Raw genomic sequence first — 26,244 nt, forward strand, 5'->3', positions numbered from 1 at the left:
TACATTGTTTGCAAAGTTTGCAATGTTTAGTCAGTGTTGTCCCATGAAAAGATAAAATAAAATATTTACAAAAATGTGAGGAGTTTACTCACTTTTGTGAGATACTGTAACTTGCCAAAACTGAGCATAGTACATGTAGTTTAACACTGCTTAATTAGGATAAATATACTGGAGTGATTTGGTAGATTTTAATATATAGCTGAGAATAACCACGACCGGAACAAATCCGTCGGACAATTCGATCGTGTGTGGCCTCCATCGGACCTTTGCTGTCCAAAAATCTGACAGACTTTAGAAATCGAACATGTTTCAATTTTTTTTGCTGGAACTCCGCCGGACCCAGTTCCTATCGAGAAATCCTCTTGTGTGTATGCTAGTCCGACGGACAAAAACTGACGCTAGGGCAGTAATTGGCTACTGGCTATGAACTTCCTTATTCTAGTCCAGTCGTACCTCATCACGTTCAAATCCGTCGGACTTTGGTGTGATTGTGTGTGGCAAAGTCCGTCAGGAAGACCTTCGGACCTAGTTCGTCGAAAAGTCCGGTCGTGTGTACGCGGCATAATGGGTGAGCTTGTTTTCTTTAGTGAGAACTAAGGCAGCTTTTTCTCACTTAGACATAATAGGAAGTGAGAGGAAATCGGAAAGGAGTCACTGATGTCTATAAAAAAAGATAGTATGGATTTTAAAAAGTCTCTGTATGCTATTGAATTTTTTTTTTTTTTTTTTTTTATAAAGGTTTTTGCTTTACATATCTTACAAAGGATTTAGCTCTGTCAGTATGTCGAACATGCAACTTTGCACATATGTCCTCTTATCTCTGCCTCTTCTTTCTACGTGCTTTGAGAGTTGCCATTACAGGCTTAAACCTTGGTTCACATTGATGCTACTTTGAAATTGCGCTACTTGACTTGAAGTAGCGTGATTTTAGGTGCTACTTGATAGACATCTGTGTGGCTTCATGCATAGATGTCTATTAAGCATTTGCAGACCAGCTCACGCCAATATACATCCGTTAAGTGGCACTCCGTCATTGGCGGCCAGCAGGCATGTGCACACTGCCGCAGGAGCGGGTCACGTGAACTCTGTCTGCCGGTGGCCCGTGATCGTGGAATGGAGATGCAAAATGGTGAGATGTAAACAATGCTGCTCCCACTGATCAGGAGCAGTGATCTGTCATGTTCTAGTGAGCCCACCCCCTACCGTTAGAACACACTCAGGGAACACACGTAACCCCTTGATTGCCCCCTAATGTTTAACCCCTTCCCTGGCAGTGATATTTACACAGTAATCAGTGCATTTTTATAGCACCTATTGCTGTATAAATGTCAATGATCCCAAAATAGTGGCTGATCTGTCCGCCACAATGTCGCAGTCACAATAAAAATTGCAGATTGCCGCCATTACTAAAAAAAAAAAAAAATTAAAAAACCATAAACCTATCCCCTATTTTATAGACTCCAATAACTTTTGCGTAAACCAATCTATATATGGGTATTTCGTTTTTTGTTTTGTTTTTTCTTACCAAAAATATGTAAAAAAAAAATGTTATATATATTTTGGGGATATTTATTATAGCAAAAAGTAAAAAATATTGCTTTTTTTTTTTTTTCAAAAGTTTTGCTCTTTTTTTGGTTTATAGCGCAAAAAAATATGAAAAAACGCAGAGATGATCAAATACCACCAAAAGAAAGCTCTATTTGTGGGTAAAAAAAGGATATAAATGTTGTTTGGGTACAATGTTGCACAACTGCGCAATTGTCAGTTAAAGCGACGCAGAGCCGTATCGCAAAAAGGGTTTGGTCAGGAAGGGGGTACATCCACCCATGGCTGAAGTGGTTAAAGTCGCACCTAAGTGCAGGGACTACTTTTGGCAAATAAGTGTGGCGCCGCAAGATCGGTGTTGCACCGATTGGAACGGTGCCATTTGCCTCCAGTAGGCTGCAACTTGTCATGACAAATCGCTCCAATGAGAACCTAGTCAGTGTAAACAGTATATTTTTATATACCAGTGTAAACGTTTCTGTGATTTATGCTCTGTCTCCAGAGCAGTTTATCTGCATTGTGTCATGTTGCCTTGGGTATGGGTGAATTCATTTACAATGTTCACTTTTTGCATAGCAAGGCTGGCCATTGATTTCATGATGATTTTTCATCCACTATGTTAAAGGTTCAACAACCTTTTACAATCGTTTGTTAGTTTTGTGTGGTGCAAAAGCAATAACAAAACAGTTCAAGTAACAGGTATTGGATGAACTTATATTTTGCTTTCCAACAGAACTCTCTACCGAGAGGGAAAAAAAGTATTTGATCACTGCTGATTTTGTACATTTGCCCGCTGACAAAGAAATGATCAGTCTATAATTTTAATGGTAGGTTTATTTCATCAGTGAGAGACAGAATAACAACAAAAATATCCAGAAAAATGCATTTCAAAAAGTAAAAGTTCTAAATTTGCATTTTAATGAGTGAAATAAGTATTTGATCCCCTAGTGGCACGACAAATGCTCCGACATTAGGAGCTCATGTCTCACGATGTGGGGAAATCAATGTTTCCCTATAGGAGTCGTCTTAACTGGTCCAACTTTGAAAATGCTCCCTGTACTACTTTGGTCCGACTTTGATTCGACTTCAGTGATAATCAATGGGCGGGAGTAGGATCAAAGTTGGACAAAAGTCCCAAGTAGTAACTGACCCGACTTTGGCATGCGACTTGTGCTCTGAGGATCTCGAAGGGGAACTCCATGGCAAATTAAAAAAAAAAATGGCATGGGTTCCCCCTCCAAGAGCATACCAGGCCCTTCGGTCTGGTATGGATTTTCAGGGGAACCCCACGCCGAAAAAAACAACGTTGGGGCCCCCCCACAAAATCCATACCAGACCCTTATCCAAGCAAAGGCTGCCAGGTCAGGAAAGAGGGTGGGGACGAGCGAGCCCCCCCTCCTGAACCGTACCAGGCTGCATGCCCTCAACGGGGGGGGGGCCTGCGCCCCCTACCCCAAAGCACCTTGTCCCCATGTTGATGAGGAAAAGGGCATCTTCCCTACAACCCTGGCTGTAGGTTGTCGGGTTGTGCGTGTGGGGGGTTTATCGGAATCTGGAAGCCCCCTTTTAACAAGGGGGCCCCAAGATCCTGGCCTCCCACCCTATGTGAATGAGTATGGGGTACATTGTACCCCTACCCATTCACCTGAAAAAGTGTCAAAAATAAAACAAATTATACATATTTTTAAAGTAATTTATTAAGGCAGCTCTGTCGTCTCTTCCGATCTCTGCTCCCCGCTCCAGCTCTTCTGCCTCCTCCGCTGACGTCTTCTGCCTCTGCCGGGTCTTCTCCACTCTCTCTCCAGTTCTTCTCCCCTCTCTGGGTCTTCTCTGCTGATGTCTTCTAGCCCTCTGTGGTTCTTCTGTGTTTTTCTGCTAAGGGGACAGGACAACTTCACTGCATCAAAGCGACCTATGGACATGGCCATGTATCATCAAATATTGGGCGAGAACCTCCTTCCCTCAGCCAGGGCATTGCAAATATGTAGTGGATGGGTATTCCAGCATGACAATGACCCAAAGCACACGGACAATGCAACAAAGGAGTGGCTCAAGAAGAAGCAAATTAAGGTCCTGGAATGGCCTAGCCAGTCTCCAGACCTTAATCCCATAGAAAATATGTGGGAGGAGCTGAAGGTTTGAGTTACCAAACGTCAGCCTCGAAACCTTATTGACTTGAAGAGGATCTGCAAAGAGGAGTGGGACAAAATCCCTCCTGAGATGTGTGCAAACCTGGTGGCCAACTACAAGAATTTTCTGATCTCTGTGATTGCCAACAAGGGTTTTGCCATCAAAAACCAAGTCATGTTTTAGGAAGGGGTCAAATACTTATTTCATTCATTAAAATGCACATCAATTTAAAACTTTTTTGAAATGCGTTTTTCTGAAAATTTTTGTTCTTCTGTGTCTCACTGTTAAAAAAAAAAAAAAAAAAATCCTACCAATAAAATTCTAGACTGATCATTTCTTTGGCAGTAGGCAAACAGACAAAATCAGCAGGGGATCAAATACTTTTTCCCCTCACTGTACTTGTTTTTTTACTACATATGTTAGGCAGTTTTTAACTATTATGTAAAATCACAGAGAGCAAGGGGTGATGGGCCCTATGCAAAATCAACTGCATCATTAGCACAAATAAAATGGGGAAAAAATTAATTTATCGGTCAAATAGCGGTGGTTTGCATATTAATGTTATGAATTACAAGAGGAAGAACATTCAATAATACAGTTACTACTACTTTAGTTCCATGTTACAAAAGATGTAAGCAGATGGAATATTCGGATGAGCAAGAGGCAATTATAGAAGAGGATGATGGAGACGGAGGCTGGGTTGACACATTTCATCATGCGGGTATGTTTTATTTTTTTTATATAGGGTTTTTTTTGTATGTGTAATGTTTTTAATGAATGCCTGTGCGATACATATTTTATTTCTTGAATAGAGGAAGACCAGTTGGTATGTTTAAAGCAAGAAATGCTTGACGTCATACGCCAGATGCCTTAATGCAATTCTGAACTCTGAGAAGTTAAAGAAATATGCATGCAAAAACAGCATTAAAATAAGTACACGTTGCAGAATTGGGTTTTAGGTATTTGGACATATTTGGTTCTCAAATCTTGTATTTCAGTTCCTGCCACATAAACTTTACCTATGCAACCTGTACTGAGGAAATGTTACATTGGGTAGTTCATTGCCTCTCACTGCATCAGCAGACCTCTTGCCTGGTGCTGCGGGATAGGGAAACTTTTTTTTTTTTTTTTTTGTATTGCATATACTGTATATATGCTACATGTGTAGTGCATGTGTATATAATGAAAACAGGTTTACAACTTCTAAATAATAAAAACAAACAAAAAAATGTATTTGACCCAAAATCATCATTGGTGGTATCAACAGACCTCTATAGGTGGCCATAGACAGGTATTTTTTATTTTATTTTTCCATTAAGCCAGTGGGTGGGGAAAAAAATAGATTCCTCCATCCTCTGAGTATAACCAGCTTAATGCTTTTGCTTTCAGCTTGACACAAAGTGTTAAAATGTGTTGGCCAGCCCAGAATACTCTGTAGGTAACATTGGCATTCAACTTTGTTATTTTTGAGTATTTACTCTCTTCAGATCCTGAATTCCAGATTTTTTTAGGTATATGTATTTTAATCCTTTTTTATATATGATTTTTTTTAAGTAATGTAATTAATCATTAAAAGCTGGATTCATTTTTGTTGCCTATTTATATATTTAATTTTTTTTTTTTTTTTTTTTTTTTTAGGTGTGGGCAACCTAACAGAGTCAGTAAAAGAAATAACGCTTGAGTCCCAGGTTGGTGTAAGGGTTGAAACCAGGAAAATTTTTAATTATACCATTGTTAGAGTAATTGAAGCTAACAATGATCCTCTAACCCTTTTCCTGCCAGGCCCTGCTCTCCTCTTTAAACCTCAGGTGGCCAGACCATTTATTCATTTTCATGTTCAGCTTTCAGAGTTTGTAAAAGACCCCCACAAGCCGTACAATTTCTCAAAGAATAGGCCTGGTAGAATAAAAAGGTGGAGCTACTGATTTTGTCAGTCCCATGATAGTTGCACAAATGTTTATCAAAACAAGTTGTTTTGATAAAAATACACTAATTTCTTATTAGCGCTGACTAACCCAACATAACATCCTACTAAATATTAAAGCTAGGACTGTATAGACCTTATAAACAACAAAGCAAAATATGCTGTCAGCTTTAGTGTCTATTTCAGTGTTCTGTTGTCATTATAGAGTCTGTGCCAGTGTAAATGTCAGTGTTTAGGATAAAAATGCATGTCTTTATTGTCAGTGTATGTGTGAGTGCCAGTCTTGCCTGTGTCTTGGGATACAAAAAAAAAATTAGTTTTAGGCTCGATTTACATTCCTGCGACTTAGGATCTGACTCTTGAGATCCAAAGTCACAGGACATGCGAAATGCAATGCATCTCTCTAGGCGAGCCATTCCAGTTAACATTACTGAAGTCGAAGCGACTTCAGAAAAGGTTCCTGCACTACTTTGATCCAACTTTGACACTGCTTCAATGCCAGAGAGTGTAAAAAAGACACTTTAAAGTTGTATTACAGTCGGATTCCAAAGTTGCTCTGAAAATCGCAACTTTGGAGTCGGCTATTGTGAACCAAGCCTTACTGTTTTAGTGTGCCAGTGGTGATGTCAGCATCCAATTCTTTTAAATAAATAAATAAAAGGTTTATTATTGTGTAGTGTCAAAAGCAGGTTTACTACTTCTTTAAAGGCAAAATGTACATCATTTTTTTCTGGGCCCCACTACAAGTAAAGACAACATTTATTGCACTTGTGGCATGCTTTTCATGAGTAGGTTAATTTAGTTTGGGTTGTGTTTTTTCTTTTCTTTTTTTTTTTTTTAATGGTAATGACCAGAACTATACAATTTTGGGCCAGTTTTGCTTTAATACTAAAATAAATATCCATTAACATTTACTGTCAAATGAATGCCCGATTTTGTCATTTAAAAAAAAAAAAAAAATAAGGGATAATTCACCTGAATACACAAAGTAGTTGTAAAGATATGCGTAGTTTAGTTGACACATACTAAATTTTCAAAACTGCCTTCAGGCATGGAGATTTTTTGATTTTTATTTTTTTTACCATCCGGTATTAGGGGGTTACATTTTATTGTTTCTCTTTTTTTTACATTTTTTTATTTTTTACAATGTAAAGGCTAAGCAACAATAAAAAAAAAATACACATTTTTTTAGGAGTGTGTGAGTGACAGCGGGTTTTTTCTACTGATCTAAAATGCAGACCATTCTTTACAATGTGCCTGTACACACAGGTACGTAAACCAGCGCTGCTTTCCCAATCAGTATTTTACACCAGTACACACACTTGCATTGCGAATACGCGCATAGGAACATTAATATTTTGAATATTCATAGATTTTTCCATAAGGAATGTATTGTATACACGAATGCACATACGTGCAAATACGTGTAAACAGAAATGCCGAAAATTACCTCCAGAAATGCTGATGCATTTGATGGAGAAGGGGGTCTAGTGTAAGGACGCCTTACAGATTTTCTGTAAAGGTGAACTTGCACATTAAACTTTCTCCTGGCACATCGATTATTTAAACACTGTTGGTTTCTGGTCTGCAGAGTGTTACAAATGCACTTTTTTTTTTCTAGCTAAACATATTTTTTGATGTGTATATGTTTTCATAATAACTCTTTATATGCTACTTATACAGAGCCCAGACAACATATAGTACAATATGCAATGCAAAGGCAGTTTGTTTGTTCTTGGTTAATATTAACTTTACATGTTGTATTTTTATCCCCAAGGATTCTGGGAAAGCCGTTGGTAACACAGCTTGCAATGATGAGGACGATGATGATGAAGGGGATGCAGCCGATATGGAAGGTGAATTTTTAAAGAACCTAAAATACTTTTACCCACAGTTGGTGCATTATTTACTGATGGAAACCAGGAGATGAATCACTTTAGCTTGTTCAGCTAAATCCCAAATCTATTCCTGTGAGTCTCATTTAAAAAAAAAAAAAAAAATGCACTCCCCGTTTGCCTGATTGCTGTCGATGTAGTCTTCCTATCGCCTCTAATCTACAAATCTTTAAATCTAATACAATGCAAAAATATGGAAGAACGGGCATTGACAGGGTCACTTTTTATTGGAATTCTGGTAGCAAGTTGTGGTGCTTTATATGGGAAGTCAATGAATGAGTTGCCTTCTGACATTCATCCCAAACTAAAGGGCACATTTTGGAATATGCTGATTGAGGGGGTTGTAACCTGTACATTTTTTACTTACAATGAGGATCATGGCCAGACAGTGTCTAAACAAGTGAAGCAATTAGAATGCAAACTATAGAGATGGTGATACTGCCAAGGAATTATCTTTGAAGTGATCCCCTACTGTGCTGTTACAGCAGCAGAATGTAATTACATACAGTGTTATACGGGTCTAGAATGTGACCTCATATGGAGCCTGTATGGGGCAAGCGTTCTAACTCGCTGCACTAGTAATTTGGAATGCATGGTAGTTATCAGAAATTGTTTTGATGCCCAACACTGGTATCAATAAATTAAAAGGAAGATTTGCTCCCTGTGAGGGAGTTTTATGGTGGTTAAAAATGATTATCCCACTTGCTCCTGTTCTGACAAATTTATCAGTATAGACAGAACATAAAATAATTGAAGGACCTTTTTTAGATTGAAGAAACCTATATTTCAGGAGTAAAACTTTTTTTCTCTTTATATAGCCACACTGCCAGTCATATACTAATTGGATGCCTGTTTTATACCCATTTTCTTTCTTTAGCTAGAGGGAAAAATGATATAATGAAGGTTTTCCATATCTACCCATCACCATTTTTTCTTGGAACTGAGGACTACAATTCTAATTTCATTACTCGCTAATAAAAAAAATAGAGCAAAACTGCAGCATACTTAAACAATGGCAGTCTACAAGCATGCCTGTTGAATATGGGGGAGAATGACAGAGAGGGGGAGACTCAATAAAAATGGAGCACTCAAAATCTGGTGCAGCTGTGTATGGTAGCCAATCAGCTTCTAACTTCAGCTTGTTCAATTAAGCTTTGACATTGAAACCTGGAAGCTGATTGGTTTCTATTCAGAGCTGTACCAGATTTTGCATGCTCATGTTTCAGTAAATCTCCCCAACAGTGTAATAGAAACAAAAATCCAACGTGCAAGTGCTCAACCCCAAAACAGAGGGGTATACGTAAATGAGAAAAGACAAAAAGAACAATCTTGGTTACAGATATTTACTGTGTGTGTGTGTGTGTGTGTAATAATAAAAATATATATAATTTATATTCTTATTTTCTTATTACACACACACACGGCAATCGGCCAGAACATTAAGACCACCCACCATAACTCGTGGAGGCATGACCTCCACTAAACCTCTGAAGGTACGTTGTGGTATCTGGCACCAAGCCTTCAGTAGCAGATCCTTTAGGGCCTCCATGGTTCAAACTTATTTTTCCAGCACATCTCACAGATACTCCAATAGATGGAGATCTGGACAATTAGGAGGCAAAGTCAATGCCTCAAACACAAACTGTTCCCCAAACCATTCTTAAAATCATTAGATCAGGCCATCCTTCTTCAGTTGCTCTGTGGTTCGGTTTTGATGCTCACGTGCCCATTGTAGGTGCTTTTGGTTGTGGACATAGATCAGCATGGGCACCTGGACTGGTCTGTAGCTACGCAATCCTATACACAACCAATTGTGATAGTCTGTGCATTCTAGCACCTTTCTATTGGAGCCAGCAATAATTTTTTTTTCAGCAATTTTGACCTACAGTAGCGATTCTATTGGATCGGACTACACGAGCAAATCTTTGCTCCCCATGTGCATCAGTGAGCCTTGGCCACCCATAACCCTGTTGCTGGTTCACCCGTATTTCTTCCTTGGACCACCTTTTATAGGCCCTAACTACTGCAGACTGGGAACATCCCACAAGAGCTGCAGTTTTAAAATTGCTGTGTCTCAGACACCCAGGCATTATAATTCAGCCCATGTCAAAGTCGCTAAAATCCTTAATCTTGCCCAACTTTTCTGCTTCCAGCACATTAACTTTAGGGATGACATGTTCAATTGCTGCCTAATATATCCCACCCACTTTTCAGGTATCATTGTAGTGATATAATCAATGTAATTGACGATCAGTGGTCATAATATTATGGCTGATTTGTGTGTGTGCATGTATATATGTGTGTGTGTGTGTGTGTGTGTGTGTATATGTATATGTGTGTGTATATATATATATATATATATATATATATATATATATATATATATTATAATTATTATTTTTTTTTCATAGAGTGCATTGCCAGTGCATTCAGGACAATTACAATGATCAGTGATGGCAGGCCTTACATTACCCAATTTACTTTCATTCACACGCAAGTTGACAGAAAATTGCTTGACTCCCTCATGAACACAGTGTTGATGGGGGAATACCTCCCACAGAGCTATTGTATTCTGATAGTGGAAGGTTTCCCAGCCGTCAGAATACAATAATCGCTGCTTGTGGCTATAGCTGCTGGCAATGATCGCATGAAAAATATCTGCTGGGCTGCTTATATTTAAATTGATTGCTGCATCAACTTCAGTACAACCAGCCTTTCTATACATGGATCCAAATTCGGAAAATATCTAAAAACTCAACCGGGGATTTCTCCTAATAATGCACTTTCTTGTATGTGAGGGTGCAATTCTAGGCAATTCTGTGACTACAGCCTCAATACTGTATTTTTGCAATGTGAGATCTAAGGCACTGCTGCCTCTAATTGCTAGTCTCATACGATTTGGTGATGCCACTACTGTGCTGCTCACTGTTGACCTTGCTGAAGGCTTTGCCATTAGAATGCAAAGTCCTATCCCTACCAAGATGGAAAATACACTACTGACAAGGGGATAGGGGAGGGGGGGGGGGGGGGTAGCATAACTTTAATATAACTTTAGTGAAATAATGAGAGTAAGAAACAAGAATTGTTTTAAGAATATGAAATAAAAGTGGTATATATATTTTTTTTCTATAAGTAAGTAATTAGAAAATAGCCACAATGATGTGAAGATTAATTTCAAGAGACAACAATGAACGTCAAGTTGATTTATAGTCTCAGGTGAAGATTCGCTGATGTGGCAATAAAGAAAAAAAAAGAAAAAGAAAAAGAAAATACACTGTGCAGAACAAGGGAGGGATGATCAGTAAAACAGAAGGATCGGCTGCAGAGAGGGCACAGGCAATAATGGCGACTGGTCCTTTGCCTTCTGTCTGCCTGTTTTTATGGGCACAACTTCCATTTACACTTAGGCTTCATTCATATTAGTGCATCTCCAAAGTCGCACGATTTCCACTGTGACTTTGGAACGTGACTTTAAATCCAACTTTACACTCAATGGATCTAAAGCCTCGTACACGCGATTGGATTTTCTGATGGGAATTGTGTGACAGGCTGTTGGCGGAAAATCTGACCGTTTGTACGCTCCATCGGACAATTGTTGGATTTTCCACAGACAAATGTTGGATGGTAGGCTTTAAAATTTTCCACGGACAAATGTCTGTTGGATTTTTCGGGCGTATGTACACAAGTCCATTGGATAAAAGTACAATCAAGCATGCTCGGAAGCAAGGACAAGCCAGAAACGGTCGGTCTTGTAAACTAGCATTCCTAATGGAGAATTAACATTCGTGATGTGGCAAATTATCGAATCTCGAAATGCAGCACACATTCTCTTCTTTAATGGGATAATAACGAAGCTTCTTTGCTGGTGATACCGATGGAGTTATGGCAAATATTCAAAGGCTTTTTTCTTTTTCTAGTGATATCAAGATTAATATTATTATGCTTGTTGTTTTTTTGTTTTTTTGGGCAAGTTACCACAACACTATTATACTGTAGTTTTTAAGATCAAAGATACAGCTATTTTGGTGTCCCTTGTTAGTTACATTTTAAAGAATACAATGTAAAATGATCTACTCCCAAACTGTCATTTGAAGTAAAACACAGCCGAGTAGTATTCTCCACAATTTTTTTTATTGTGCATTAGAAAATGAAAAATAAAATTAGACATGATATCTGCCAATAGAACTTAACCAAAAAGTCCATTCTCTGCATCCAAAAATGTAGAAAAAATATACCAAATCAAATCATTATTCAACCAAAAAATAAAATAAAAGCCTCATGCATGTGTCCTGCCTCTTTAATATGGGGGGGGGGGGGGGGGGTCAACAATGCCAAGAGAATTCCGAAAATCATCTGGATTTTTCTCCTGGAGCTTCCACGGCAAAGGCATATGACATAATTGGTCACAATTAATAAAGAAACCAATTTTTGGTCCAAGAAATCCTCCTGTTCCTGGACTGGACTTGGGTCAAAGCAATAACTCCAAGGCCAAAATAAATAATACGTTATGTCCTCCGATTCTGCAACATGGCTGGTTGACAAACGGCCGTTCAGAAACAAATTGAAAAGTGCGAAATGAAAAGCCCGAATCAACACTCACCGAACTTCTACTAAACATGAAATTAGCAGAAGGAGCACAAAGGGTGGCGCCTGACAATTGAACTTCCTCTTTTTCGGCTTGTAGTATGTGTAGTACGTCACTACGTTCGCGTTTGTTGGCCGACAATTTTGTAGCGTTTGTATGCAATACAAAATCCAGGCACGCGCCTACGGACAAAAGTCTGAGGTTTTGTCTGCAGAAAATCTGATCGTATTTACAAGGCTTAAGTCATACCAAAGTAGTGCAGGCACCGCAGCGACTTAAACGGGTGCCATGGATCGACAAATCGCACAAGTGTGAAATGGAGCCTAAGAACACTAATTTATTTGTCTGGCATTCAACTAGAATCATGGGCATTGCGTTGTCATTTAATTGCATCTGACAGAAATGCAAAACTTTAGATACTGTATTTATCGGCATATAACACGCACTTTGTTCCCCTGAAAATCGATGGCAAAGGAGGGGTGCATGTTATACGCTGACAGCGTACCTCACCGAGCCATCATCTCCTCTCCACTCGTCTCCTCGGCTTTCACTCGGCTATCACGTCACACACACACACACAGTCCTGCCTCCGCCACCAGCATTGGACCAGTGTTCTGCCTATCACTGGAGCTGATCCAATGGCAGAGGCGGGACTGTGTGTGTGTGTGTGTGTATGTGTAACATGAGAGGCGGGTGGAGAGGAGATGGCGGCACAGTGATTTCCTGATTTAGGCTTCTGGTCAGAGAGATAGTGAGGCTGCAAATGACGCTAATTTAAAAAAGGCAATAATCAGGCTGCATTGAGGACAATAATCAAGCTGCATTGATGCATTGATCAGGCTGCATTGAGGACTTTATTTGGGCTGCATTGAGGACATTGATCAGACTGCATTGAGGACATTGATCAGACTGCATTGAGGACATTGATCAGGCTGCAGATGGACATTGATGGGCACTGACCCTTAATTTGCTTCAAAGATTTTATTTAAAAATTTTTATTTTTCCTAAAACTTCCCTCTTAAAATGTGGGTGCCTGTTATACACCAGCGGTTGTTATACACTATAAATACGGTAAATATTTGTGAAATGGATAGGTTGACCAAACAGAAATGGCTGACAACCAAGTCATTTATAAACCAAATTTATAATTTACTTTCTTTTCTAGAATATGAAGAAAGCGGATTGCTGGAAAATGATGACGTAAGCCTTAGAATTTTATATTTTGAAAGACATTCTGTAAACAAATACTTTTATATAGATAAGTAACCAGTAAGTTTAATCTGCAAGAGTATTAAGCTTTTTTAAAAATTTTGCACACAAGGGAAACGTCCTATGAAACAACTGTCTGATAGAATATCTGTTGTATGAAGGCTCTCTTAATTAAAATGCAAAGCAGCTGCAAAAACTCTAGAAGATTCTTTTTGTGTTCCCAGGCCTTCCTCGCTATATTTGGGAACAATACCAACCATTTTTTTTTTTTTCTAATGAACTAATGCTTCATTCTTGATATGCACTATACTATCATATCTTGTGTCTAGGATCCTCAAGGGTAACTAAGTAGCAGAACTTAATCAATGAACCAGCAGACAAGATAAAGTGGCACAAAATAAAATACTGTGGTAGTGACAGTGTTCTCAACCCCCAGGAAGAGGGTTCATAGGCAGGCTTAGACCAATCAAACTACTCACCCTCCCCCTCACCACCCACTGGCACACGCATGGCATTAACCATCTGTACAGTTGCCTTAAACTCTACAAACATTAACATATGTCATATAAACAGTTCATGTACCACCCTACATGTGGCAGATCACCTGCTGACAAGGAGGTTTGGTGGAAGATCTTAACTGTTTTGTGGCCAGAAGGCATTTATTACTAGATGCCCAGGTCAGACTTAGGCCCTTTCACACATGCGGACATTAGGTCCTTATTTCATCCATCCGTTTGCAGATGAAATATGAACATGCATGCATTCCTATGGGATAGCGGGTGTCTGCGGATAAACATCCACAGACACCCGCTATCGTCCGACTCCGCTATTGTCCCATTCTGCAGACGGTGGAAAATCCTATTTTTCTATCTGTCTGCAGAGCGGATCGGATGAACACGGACAGACGGTCCGTGCTCATCCGATCCCCCATAGAGGAGAGCGAAGAGCTGACAGGGCGGTCCCTGCACAGTGTGCAGAGACTGCCCTGTCCGCCGCCGGCTCAGCAGGGACAACGGAGCGATCCCCGCTGAGCGAGCGGATCATCACGGGGCGGATCATTACTGATCCGTCCCGTGTGAAAGGGGCCTTAAAGTAGTTGCAAACCCTTACATATACCTAGTGAAGTGACTGGCATCAGGTGATACAAAGATTAAACATATCCTCCTACATCAATAGTACCTGTTTATCTACTGTCAATTTTACCCTACATCCCTTCAAAGTGCAGAATTTACACGGGATCTCTCAGCTGTGAAAAGCAGAGGGTGGAGGACTGAAGTTACATCAGTGAAGAGAGCTCTGGGAGCTGATTGAAAGGAATTCAACCTCCTCCACCCCTTTTTCACACAGGAACAGAGTTGAGCCTGTCAATCAGCTGGAGGTCCCTCCTCATCACCATTTTTATCTTTGTGTCAGGAAAAATTGTCAGAAGTCCTGCTTCTAGCAGAGGAACGAAGCAGCAGACAGAAATGGCACTTAGTGCTCTGGATTGAGACACTACACACTAAGTACCCACTATGCTTTGTTCATATTTCTTGTCTGAGGTTAACAATCACTTTAAGGAAGATGATTCTTTTCTTTCTTTCTTTTTTTTTTTTTTGATCAACCAGGGAGTTGAACGAAAATAAAAATTACTCAATCCCCCTATCCTCACATTCAATGTTAATGGAGGAATCCACCCAGCTGAGCTATTGCACTCTGACAGTGGGGAGACTTTGCTGCGCTGCTGGTGCCGCTGACCGAGCTGGGAAAATTCGTCAGGGCAGTTGTATAGAAGTCCATCACGATCGACTTCTGTACAACCACCCTGCCTATACATGGACCGAAATTCGGTTGATCTGTTTTTAGAAGTGTCGGCAAGATTCTGTTAAATTGAGGATAGTTTGACAATTTTTTATTTTTTTTTGTATTGTAATTAATCATTAAACGGAAGCAGAAGGCTTTGCATATGAATATTGTAGCCTGAAGGTGGCAGTGTTCATCTTCAGACTTAAAGTTTATGTAAAGGTTTAGCAGCCTGTGCACAGGAGCTGTGGTACATGTGAGGGTTGCAAGCTGGCATTCCTGATACAGGAAGAACACTTTTTTTTTTCCCCAGCACCAGGCTGAACTTAATAACAACTTTAAATGTCATGGCTATATTAAGTGATTAAGTGCAATTGTATAGTAACCATTTGACGGTGGGTGGGCAGCAAGTGGTTAAGAAGGTTTGTTTGATTTTCTAATTGTTAGTGGAATCAAAAATCGACATTCCTTTTCAACCACAGTGTAGAGAAAATGGAAGTTTTTTTTACCTTAAAGTGCTTGTTAACCCCAAAAAAATAAAAATATAGATCCCGTTCCTTTAAAGCATTATATACAGCACAGTGCTTGTGCTGTGTGATTTGGACCCCCGTATCACCTAAAATACCTGATGATCCTGCCAGTTTCTGCCCTCCCTTCTGTACACTGACCACAATATGACACCGTTGTCAGTGTACATGCCTCCATCAGCCACAGCCTGCTCTGTGTCTCCTATTTCCTCTCCTCCATCGACTCCCCCCTCCCCTCTTTGACTGTCTGCTCTGTGTCCACGCCGCCCCCTCCTGTCCTGCTACTCAAATTAGGGTTAATGCTACATTATCCTCTTTGTTTTTAACTGAGTATAACATGCATGCGGGCAAAAATAGCAGAGAACGGCCGAGTGCGGCCGAAAATAGCTGAAAGCCGCAGAGAAAGGAACGAGAGCTACTGAGCGCCGCCGAGATACACAGGACATCCTCTCTGTATCTCGGCGGGGCCTTTTTTTAAATGGCAAAGACACTGACAAGGCTGCAAATAACATACAAGGCTGCAAATGACTGACAAGGCTGCAATGCAAGGCTGCAAATGACACTGACAAGGCTGCATTAATGGGCATTTAAATGTAAGGTGTTTTTCCTTAAACTTCCCTCCTAAAAGTTTTTTTTTCTTTTAAATTCCCTCCTAAATTTGGGGTGCCTATTATACGCCGATAAATACAGTATTTACAAATTTTTCTGACGGAAACTAAAAAAAACTTTTTGGGATATTTAATTTTTTTGTTTTGTTTTTATAGCAAAAAAATAAAAAAAAATCTATCTGTGTGAAGAAAATTATTCCAAATTCATATGGGAACAGTGTTGCATGACCGCCCAATTGTCATTCAAAGTGCGACATCGCTGAAAGCTGAAAAATGGCCTGGGCAGGAAGGGGGCGAAAGCGCCCAGTATTGAAGTAGTTAAAATTCAAATTCTCATACAAAAATCTATACATCTGTGGCCCACATTAGACAGGAAGTGTGTTAACGGCAAGATCACCAGGCTGAAAACAGAAAATATAGCCAACTTCACTTTTAACATGTTACATGGTACATTTTGTACTTGGGATGTAACATTTTGCTAAGCAAGCCCCCACCCCAGAAATCTGTAAATGAATGAACTACATGTCTTATTTACCACCACAATAGACCGACTTCTAATTCTTAATGGAAAACAAGTGTGTTGATCACTGTACTCAGACCATTGACATTTCCCCAGTCTCCAGCAGAAAGCCTGTACAGAGGTATGTGCAGGGAGCTGGAGGAAAAATTGCAGGAACCTGGCATTGCACCCATGATGCACTGATCACAGGTAAATGCACTAGAGATGCACCGAATGGAAATTTTGGTGCCGAAACCGAAAAATGCAGGATACACTTGCCCTAAAACCGAAAAGTACATTTAAAAAATAAATGAAAATATATATTGCATTATATTCGGCTTTTTAATTAATATCATGAATATTAATTTATTGTCGGCCATTAGTGGCACCTTTTAGCTCAAGAAAAGCTCATGGGAAATGTATCCCTTTTAAATTCTATGTTTTCTTAACACTGGTTGGTTGTGCTTCAGTTGTATTAAAAATCCCGCTTGTTTAATTTTTGGCCAATTAAAAAAAAAAATACGTACCTCCCCATTGAAATGCATTGAAATCACAGCAAGAGCGCATCAATAACGCATCAATGTTGCGTTTTTTTAAGCAGTTTTTGAGTCGCATAAGCACAGTAAGATTGCAGCAAAATAATCACTTGTGTTTTTGGTGCCATTATCGGCAGCTTTTTCTCTTATCTCTAAAATGCGCATTTTATCCAGCATATATATATATATATATATATATATATATATATATATATATATATATATATATATATAATGTATATGTATGTATGTGTGCATTTATAAAACATTTTTAAAAAGTTTAACTTAACCTTTAAAAAAGAAAACGAATGCAGCTACCACAGTTAAGAATTGGAAGGCTGTCATAATTTAAGAGTTCTATGGTCACCACATTCACTTTTATTGTATCAGCATTGTAAAAGAAATACACGTGTGGGTTATTTTTGACTATCCAATGTAAGCTTAAATGAAGAATCTCCTTTTCTTGTCTTGAGTGCTCCCTGTCTACAGTTTATCTCTTTCTACAACTTCCTGGATTTCCTGCAAGCTTTGTAGCTTTTCCTCTGCTGTTTACGTTCAGTGACTAAAGACTACATATCCCATGATACCTTGCTGCCTGCAAGCAGCCATTCCTGTATTGACCCCACGTCCTGAAAGTCCTCCACTCAGCAGTACCTCTGTAGATCAGAAGGCAGGCTCTGAAATGTGGAACACAGCAGTGCCTACGCACAGGGCATAGTGAATACGTGTCACAGAATTCATGGATATAAATGTATGGCATTCTTCCAAAAGAACATTTTTGAACTTCAAGATCTTTCAGATTATTGGAGTAGGCTGGAAATAATTGAAATACAGTGTAGAAATGAACACATGATTTTACATTTCGACCATAGATACACTTTTTTGGGTTTAGGTATACTTTAAGGCTTTCATTTTCAGAACTTTTCCAATAAAGAAAATAAAGTGTTTTTCATAGGTCATGCGACTCAAAAAGCACATCAAAAACCTAACAAAGGTGTGTTATTGATGCATTTTTAATGCATTTCAGCAGGGAGTTGCATTTTTGGTGCAAGTTTTTTTTAACTGACCAAAAATGCAGCAAGCAAGATTTTTAACACCACGACGGAAGTGCAATGGACCAGTGTGCAGCCATACATAGAATTTAAAGGAATGTGTTTTTTCCTGAGCTTTTCTTGCGCTAAATTTTCTGATGATGGCCGACAATTTATTCATATTCATTTAAATTCATGATATTAATTAAAAAGTTGAATCTAATACAATTGCATATAAAAATATATATATTTAAAAAAAACTGTCATTTTAGGTTTTCGGCCGAGTGCATCCTGCATTTTCGGTTTCCACACCAAAATTTCCGTTCGGTGCACCTCTAAAATTCGCCTTACAGCAATGTACTGGTGTCCCTGGGATATAAACAAATCGATCTAACAAATGGGGATACCTACAGATGAAATAATTTGATAGAGGTTCTAATCTTTCACTATTCTTATTAAAGAAATAAAAAGATTGGCTTGAGTTCCAGTTTAAATCTGAACATGTATGCTCTTAAAATTTGATTCGCTGTGGGCCAGCTTAGTTCAATGCAATCATCCACATTCTAGAATTGTCTGGCTACTGGGGACACCGCAATGCACTGTACAGTAGTAGCATTGACTACATACAAGAAGTTGTGTCCTCTTTCAGAGAGGCGGGAGAAACTTTCCTCTCCCGCTCCAGAGTGCTGACGCTCCTATCCCCCCGCCTTCAGTAACACCTTGTATTCGGGTTCAATCAATTTTTGTCGAAGGAGTCTGTTGGAAAATTGTCTGCTAAACAGCGCATGCATCCAATCAGATGCAGACACTGTTTGGGTATTCTAAAACAATTGCCAGTCTGGGGGAATTCATTCATCCATCCATCCATCCATCCATGCTATTAGCATCAATAAAGGAACATGATTAATCAGTTCAGCTTGCAGGCTAAATGAAATAATTCTATATATGTATCTGCAGCTTTTTTCGGAGTACATTCGGGGGGGGGGGTGGTGTATTTAGAAATGTTGGTCCGTTATTGTTTTAGCATTTATTGCAATGGGGGACTTGACTTTTTTTTGTTTTTTTTTGTTTTTTTTATTCCTTCTCGAATTAGGCAACTGTGGACAGAGCAAAAATTGCAGAAGCATGCAAACAAAAGCTGATGTTGTGGGTGATGATGCGATCTTACAGACCAGGACTTATGACCTTTACATCACATATGACAAGTATTATCAAAGCCAAGGCTTTGGTTATTTGGTTATGATGAGGTATGTCTTGGGGGATTATGGCAGATGAAGTTACATTCTTTAAAGTTCCTACAGCAGGCTGTTTGATTTGTGTATTTGTGCATGCTTTTTATATTTAAAACCGCCGCTGTTATTTTTGTTACTGAACACTTGTTATACTTTAATGATGTTCTGTCCACATAATGTATATAGAGGAATTTTATGCAGTTTTCATAATTGAGTAGCAACTTGAAACAGAGCTGATGTAATGTGAACTCTGCCAGTGTGGCAATAAGGGAAGAAATACATAGTCAGCAGCCGTTAGTGCCATCCTGAACCAATGTTCTTCTACACACACACACACACCACTGATTTGGGGTGGCTTTAAGGATTCTTGGGGGGGGGGGGGGGTGTTAACATCTACATACTATAGTTGGCCATACATTATACAATTTTCTTATTCAATTTCCTTTACAATTACCTTCAACTATGTAGTGCAAGGGACCTGTCTGATTTCACTCACATTGAAAGTATTTAGGTTTGATGTCATATTATATGGTTTTGGTAAATCTAAATGAAAATTGTGTGGCCAGCCTAACAACCACCAGTTCCTCTAATCCTTGAATGGTGCCATAGCTGTGGGTTGGTTTCTCATTCACTGTGTTCTGCTGGTGGTTTCCTGGTGGTTTCCTCTTGCCCCTATGTCTGCCCGGGAGATACCAGTGCTTCTGTTGTACCTCTGTGCCAAGTTGTATTAGGTTACATTGTCGTTCTGTCCTGAGGAAGCGGGTTTTTCCATGAAACACATTGACATCAAGGGGACGCCTTACTTCAAGCCCCAGCAAACCAAATTCCAAACCAAAAGTTAATATGCTTTTAGGGTCTTTCATGATCCAAATGGTTTAAGAACGTATGTTGTATTAAAACTGCATGGATTTATTTTTTTGTTTTTTTCATTTCTCTTTGATCATCTCGGTGTGTACCTGTAATTTATGACTTCAAAGAAAAATAGGGGTTTGTTTTGTAATATGTGTAATATACTCTGTACACAGAGAACTTTCTGCAACAGTTTATGAAATAGTTACACAGAACTTAGAGGAACTGCAGTCTGTTATAAAAGCATCTTTGCCATTCTGAAGCTTCCCTCCAACCACTTTTGCATATTACTTTTTTATATACTATGACCTGGTACTTGCCGGTACATGCTGCAGAAATCTCCCTCCACAAGTTTGGCTGGAATCATGTTAACTGTGGGCAGCTGAAGCTGCTGCCTGTTCACCTCCTGGATTTATACACACACACCTGCAGCACTCATTGGCCCTCTTATGACTCACCCCCCCCCCCCCTTCCTTCCTGGCAAACTCGAGTGAGAGAGAGAGAGCTGTGCATGATGCCTAAAGCCTAGGCTTATTACCAGACAAGAAACAGAAAGTGGGCCATATAAGGTATCAAAAGTTAAACAACAAGGGCAGAACATTTAATAGATGGAATGTTGAAAAAATGACTGACGTTTCGCTTTAAACTAATGACCTCTGCACTTCAGCTTTTTTGTATTCTTTCCAAACATCCTTATAGTATTACAACAACAAGTTAAATTTTCAGCCAATGAACTATTGGTACATATGAAAGCTGTAATGTGTTTCTTAAAGTAGTTGTTAACTCGATCCTCCCCCGTCCCTAATGACAGCTGCTCCTGTCTGTGTTTTATAAAAAAAAATGCTTTATCTACCGTATTTCACAGTGGTTTCCCACGATCACGTGACCCGCCGGCTATTTCCTTTGCCAGGCTAACAGATGCAGCGGGCATGGCTGAGATTCCCCTGCTGACATCAGCTCAGCGAGAAGGAGAGGAGAGAGAGCCGGCGGGTCACATGATTGCGGAGAACCGTTCTCTGAATTTCAGTAAATAAGGCATTTTTTTTTTTTTAAATAAAAAAAAACACAGAAGAAGCTGTCATTATGAAAAAACAAGGAATGTGTAAGATTTTAAGTGTTTATGAGAGCAACAGGAGTTGCGGGTGTGGGCACTGTCACAGGATCCGACAGGCAGGGAGGGAGGGGGGAAAGGGGCACAGAGGAGGACAGGAGAGCTGCGGATGATGGAGGCATGTAAACTGACCATGACGGTGTCAGAGTTTAGCAGTCATGATAAACCGTGATCAGTTTACAAAGGGGGGGGGGCAGAAACTGTCAGGATCAGCCAGGCGTTACAAGGGGCCAAATGACACCACACAAGCACTGTGCTGTATAAAACGCTTTAAAGGCGCAGGATCAATTTTTTTATTTTTTTGTGGGGGTTAACAAACACTTTAAGGTTGCATAGTTAGTTACAATTCTGATGATGCAATAAGTGCTAACCATTCTAGGAACTTTAGTCATTTCCTTCTGATAGAAAACCATTCTTCTCTTGCAGGAAGAATTTAGAAAAGTTAGAATTTTGAAATAATCAAAATCCGTTTAAAGCCTCATTCACAAGGGGCATATGAATCTGAACCTCATGTGAGGAACATGTTTACCCGCATGGGGGGTGCACAGCTGTTCTGTATCTCACCATGCAGGCTGTCACAATGCCGTAAATTGGGATATAGCAGCTGCACAAACAGTCGCTGCTCCCAGTGAGACATCCATGCAGATGAGCTGCCCTGAACACCCGTGCATCCTCGTGTGGGTAAAAACGTTCCTCACACAGGGTATGGATTCATACGCCCCTTGTGAACGAGGCCTTATTCACAAACTTAATAAAGATGGAAACTTTGGAACATGTTAGGATCCTTCCTCAAATGTTTTACAATAGTTTATTTCTGAAGATAAGTTCACCTTTGGAACTTGTTACATGTTCCCTGCTTTTTTAGACCCCTTTCACACTGGGGCACTTTGCAGGCGCTACAGCACTAAAAAATAGCGCCTGCGAAGCGCCCTGAAACAGCCGCTGCTGTCTCTCCAGTGTGAAAGCCCCCGAGGGCTCTCACACTGGAGCGATGCGCTAGCAGGACGGTAAAAAAAGTCCTGTTAGCAGCATCTTTGGAGTGGTGTATACACCGCTCCTCCACCCCTCCTGCCCATTGAAATCAATGGGGCAGCGTGGCTATACCGCCAGCAAAGCACCTCTGCAGAGGCACTTTGCGGTGGTTTTTAACCCTTTCTCAGCCACTAGCGGGGAGTAAAACCACCCCGCTAGCGGCCGAATAGCGCCGCAAATCCAACGGTAAATTGGCGCTTTACCGCAGACGCACCTTCCGCCCCAGTGTGAAAGGGGCCTTAGGGTGTAACGTGTTCCAGAATCTGCACCCACTCTCACAATTTGAAAAAAGTGCAGCTGTTAGGAGATCTGCCCACAGGGCTATGTCCATTCATTCATAGTTTCCTGTTTAATAAGTAGACTACAAGTACCGTCATCCATTGTAGCTGACGGCTTGTATTTCCTAATGAAGTACGTGGGTGCGGATGAGGGTCCTTGAAGTGCATTGATTATCCCACTCAAATAACAGCCTGCCCATATTAGACATACGGTCAGACAGCTATCCTGAGAGGCTGTAGGAGCTGGAGTTTTTTTTTTTCGAAAGGTGAACTTGGCCTTTAACCACTTCAGGACCGCCGTAGTGCCAATGTACGTCAACACAATGGCACAGGCAGGCACAATCACGTAGATGTACCGTTGGATACGACTGTCCGGTTCGCTCCAGGAGCGCTCCGTGATGAGGGGATGGCCGTTGGTTTTCGGCCACCCCCTCTGGATCGCTCCTGGCCAATGAGAAGCTTCCTCCCACTGTGTATTGTTTACACAGGAAGGAGGAAGGGCGGTCTTTTTGACCGGACTACGAGGAGAAGACTAATAGTAAGTGTGCACCAACACTACACTGACATGTAGGTACACACAGGCACACAAACCCCCCCCCGATCCCCCCCCCTCCCCCCCAGTCACAGTGTCACTGATTGCATTGATCATTTCTTTACTGATCAATGCATTCAGTGTCAGTTGTGACAGTAAAAACTGTCAGGACAGTTAGTGTTAGGTCCAGGGTAGCCCCCTATCACCCCCCAATAAAGATTTAACCCCCTGATTGCCCCTAGAGTTAACCCTTTCACCCCCTTTTGCCAGTGTCACTAAGCGATCATTTTTCTGATCGCTGCATGTGTCGCTAGGTAGCTAGTTATTTTTTTAGGTTCACCGCCAGGTTTTTATATCGCTAGGTACCCCGATATACTACCCAATAATGGTTTTAACCCCCTGATTGCCGCTAGTTAACCCTTTCACCCCCTTTTGCCAGTGTCACTAAGCGATCGTTTTTCTGATCGCTGCATTAGTGTCGCTACAGTCGCTAGGTAGCTAGTTATTTTTTTAGGTTCACCGCCAGGTTTTTATAGCGCTAGGTACCCCGATATACTACCCAATAATGGTTTTAACCCCCTGATTGCCGCTAGTTAACCCTTTCACCCCCTTTTGCCAGTGTCACTAAGCGATCATTTTTCTGATCGCTGCATCAGTGTCGCTAGTGTTGCTAGGTAGCTAGTTATTTTATTAGGTTCACCGCCAGGTTTTTATAGCGCTAAGTACCCCGATATACTACCCAATAATGTTTTTAACCCCCTGATTGCTGCTAGTTAACCCTTTCACCCCCTTTCACCAGCGATCACAGTATAAGTGTCACTGGTGACGCTGGTTAGCCAGTTAGTTATTTAGGTTCCCTGTCAGGTTTTTATATAGCGCCAGGGACCCCCATATACTACCTAATAAAAATTTGAACCCCCTGATTGCCCCTAGTTAACCCTTTCACCACTGATCACCGTATAAGTGTTACGGGTGACTCTGGTTAGTTTGTTTTTTATAGCATCAGGGCACCCACCATTTATTACCCAATAAAGGTTTAACCCCCTGATCACCCGGCGGGTGATATCAATTAGGTTTTAGGGTCAGGGTCTGCGTCGCCCCAGGCAGCGCTAGGTTAGTGCCAGTACCGCTAACACCCACACGCAAAGCATACACCTCCCGTAGTGCTATAGAATCTGAACAGATCAATATCTGATCTGATCAGATCTATACTAGCGTCCCCAGCAGTTTAGGGTTCCAAAAAAACGCATTGTTAGCGGGATCAGCCCAGATACCTGCTAGCACCTGCGTTTTGCCCCTCTGCCCAGCCCACCCAAGTGCAGTATCGATCGATCACTGTCACTTACAAAACACTAAACACATAACTGCAGCGATCGCAGAGTCAGGCCTGATCCCTGCCATCGCTAACAGGTTTTTTGGTAGCATTTTATATTTAAATCCGGAAGGCAGTGCTTGGTTTTCGGGGTCCCGTACGTGGCTAGGCTCCCAAAAAGTCCCCCACATGTGGTATCCCCGTACTCGGGAGAAGCAGCAGAATTTATTTTGGGGTGTAATTTGACTTCTGCCCATAGCATGTGTGAGCAATATATCATTTAGTGACAACTTTGTGCAAAAAAAAAAAAAAGTTTGTAATATTCCCGCAACTTTTGGCAAAATATAAAATATTCCATGGACTCAACATGCCTCTCAGTAAATAGCTTGGGGTGTCTACTTTCCAAAATGGGGTCATTTGGGGGGGTTTTGTGCTATTTTGGCATTTTATGGCCTTCGAAACTGTGATAGGTAGTGAGGAGTTAAATCAAAAATTTGCACCCTTAGAAATCCTGAAGGTGGTGATTGGTTTTCGGGGTGCCGTGCGCGACTAGACTCCCAAAAAGTCCCACACATGTGGTATCCCCGTACTCAGGAGAAGCAGCAAAATGTATTTTGGGGTGTCATTTCACATATGCCCATAGCATGTGTGAGCAATATATCATTTAGTGACAACTTTGTGCAAAAAAAAAAAAGTTTGTAATATTCCCGCAACTTGTGGCAAAATATAAAATATTCCATGGACTCAACATGCCTCTCAGTAAATAGCTTGGGGTGTCTACTTTCCAAAATGGGGTCATTTTGGGGGGTTTTGTGCTATTTTGACATTTTATGGCCTTCGAAACTGTGATAGGTAGTGAGGAGTTAAATCAAAAATTTGCACCCTTAGAAATCCTGAAGGTGGTGATTGGTTTTCGGGGTGCCGTGCGCGACTAGACTCCCAAAAGTCCCACACATGTGGTATCCCCATACTCGGGAGAAGTAGCGGAATATATTTTGGGGTGCAATTCCACATATAACCATGGCATGTGTGAGCAATATATCATTTAGTGACAACTTTTTGTAAAAAAATTTTTATTTTTTTTTGTCATTATTCAATCCCTTAGGACAAAAAAAATAAATATTCAATGGGCTCAACATACCCATCAGCAATTTCCTTGGGGTGTCTACTTTCCAAAATGGGGTCATTTGGGGGGGCTTTGTACTGCCCTGCCATTTTAGCACCTCAAGAAATGAGATCGGCAGTCATAAATTAAAAGCTGTGTAAATTCCAGAAAATGTACTCTAGTTTGTAGACGCTATAACTTTTGCGCAAACCAAAAAATATACGCTTATTGACATTTTTTTTACTAAAGACATGTGGCTGAATAAATTTTGCCCTCAATGTATGACTAAAATTTAGTTTATTCGATTTTTCTTATAACAAAAAGAAGAAAATATCTTTTTTTTTTCAAAATTTTCGCTCTTTTTCCATTTATATCGCAAAAAAAAAAAAATCACAGAGGCAATCAAATACCATCAAAAGAAAGCTCTATTTGTGGGAAGAAAAGGACGCAAATTTCGTTTGGGTGCAATATTGCATGACCGCGCAATTACCAGTTAAAGCAGCGCAGTGCGAAATTGCAAAA

General features: G+C 40.3%; 1 protein-coding gene across 1 annotated transcript in view; it reads left to right on the forward strand.

Annotated features, from left to right (window-relative positions):
* Nucleotides 1-26,244, forward strand: part of ATG3 (autophagy related 3) — a 124,903-nt gene that overhangs the window by 75,149 nt on the left and 23,510 nt on the right. Inside the window, 7 exon segments of the mRNA XM_077480936.1 lie at nt 4,289-4,396; nt 5,314-5,363; nt 7,377-7,455; nt 13,245-13,279; nt 19,365-19,401; nt 19,404-19,484; nt 19,487-19,518. Coding sequence (XP_077337062.1) covers nt 4,289-4,396; nt 5,314-5,363; nt 7,377-7,455; nt 13,245-13,279; nt 19,365-19,401; nt 19,404-19,484; nt 19,487-19,518 — 422 coding nt within the window.

Source organism: Lithobates pipiens, unplaced genomic scaffold (genome assembly GCF_037356315.1).
Source record: "Lithobates pipiens isolate NorthernLeopardFrog02 unplaced genomic scaffold, aLitPip1_a1.2 Scaffold_16, whole genome shotgun sequence".
Lineage (NCBI taxonomy): Eukaryota > Metazoa > Chordata > Amphibia > Anura > Ranidae > Lithobates > Lithobates pipiens.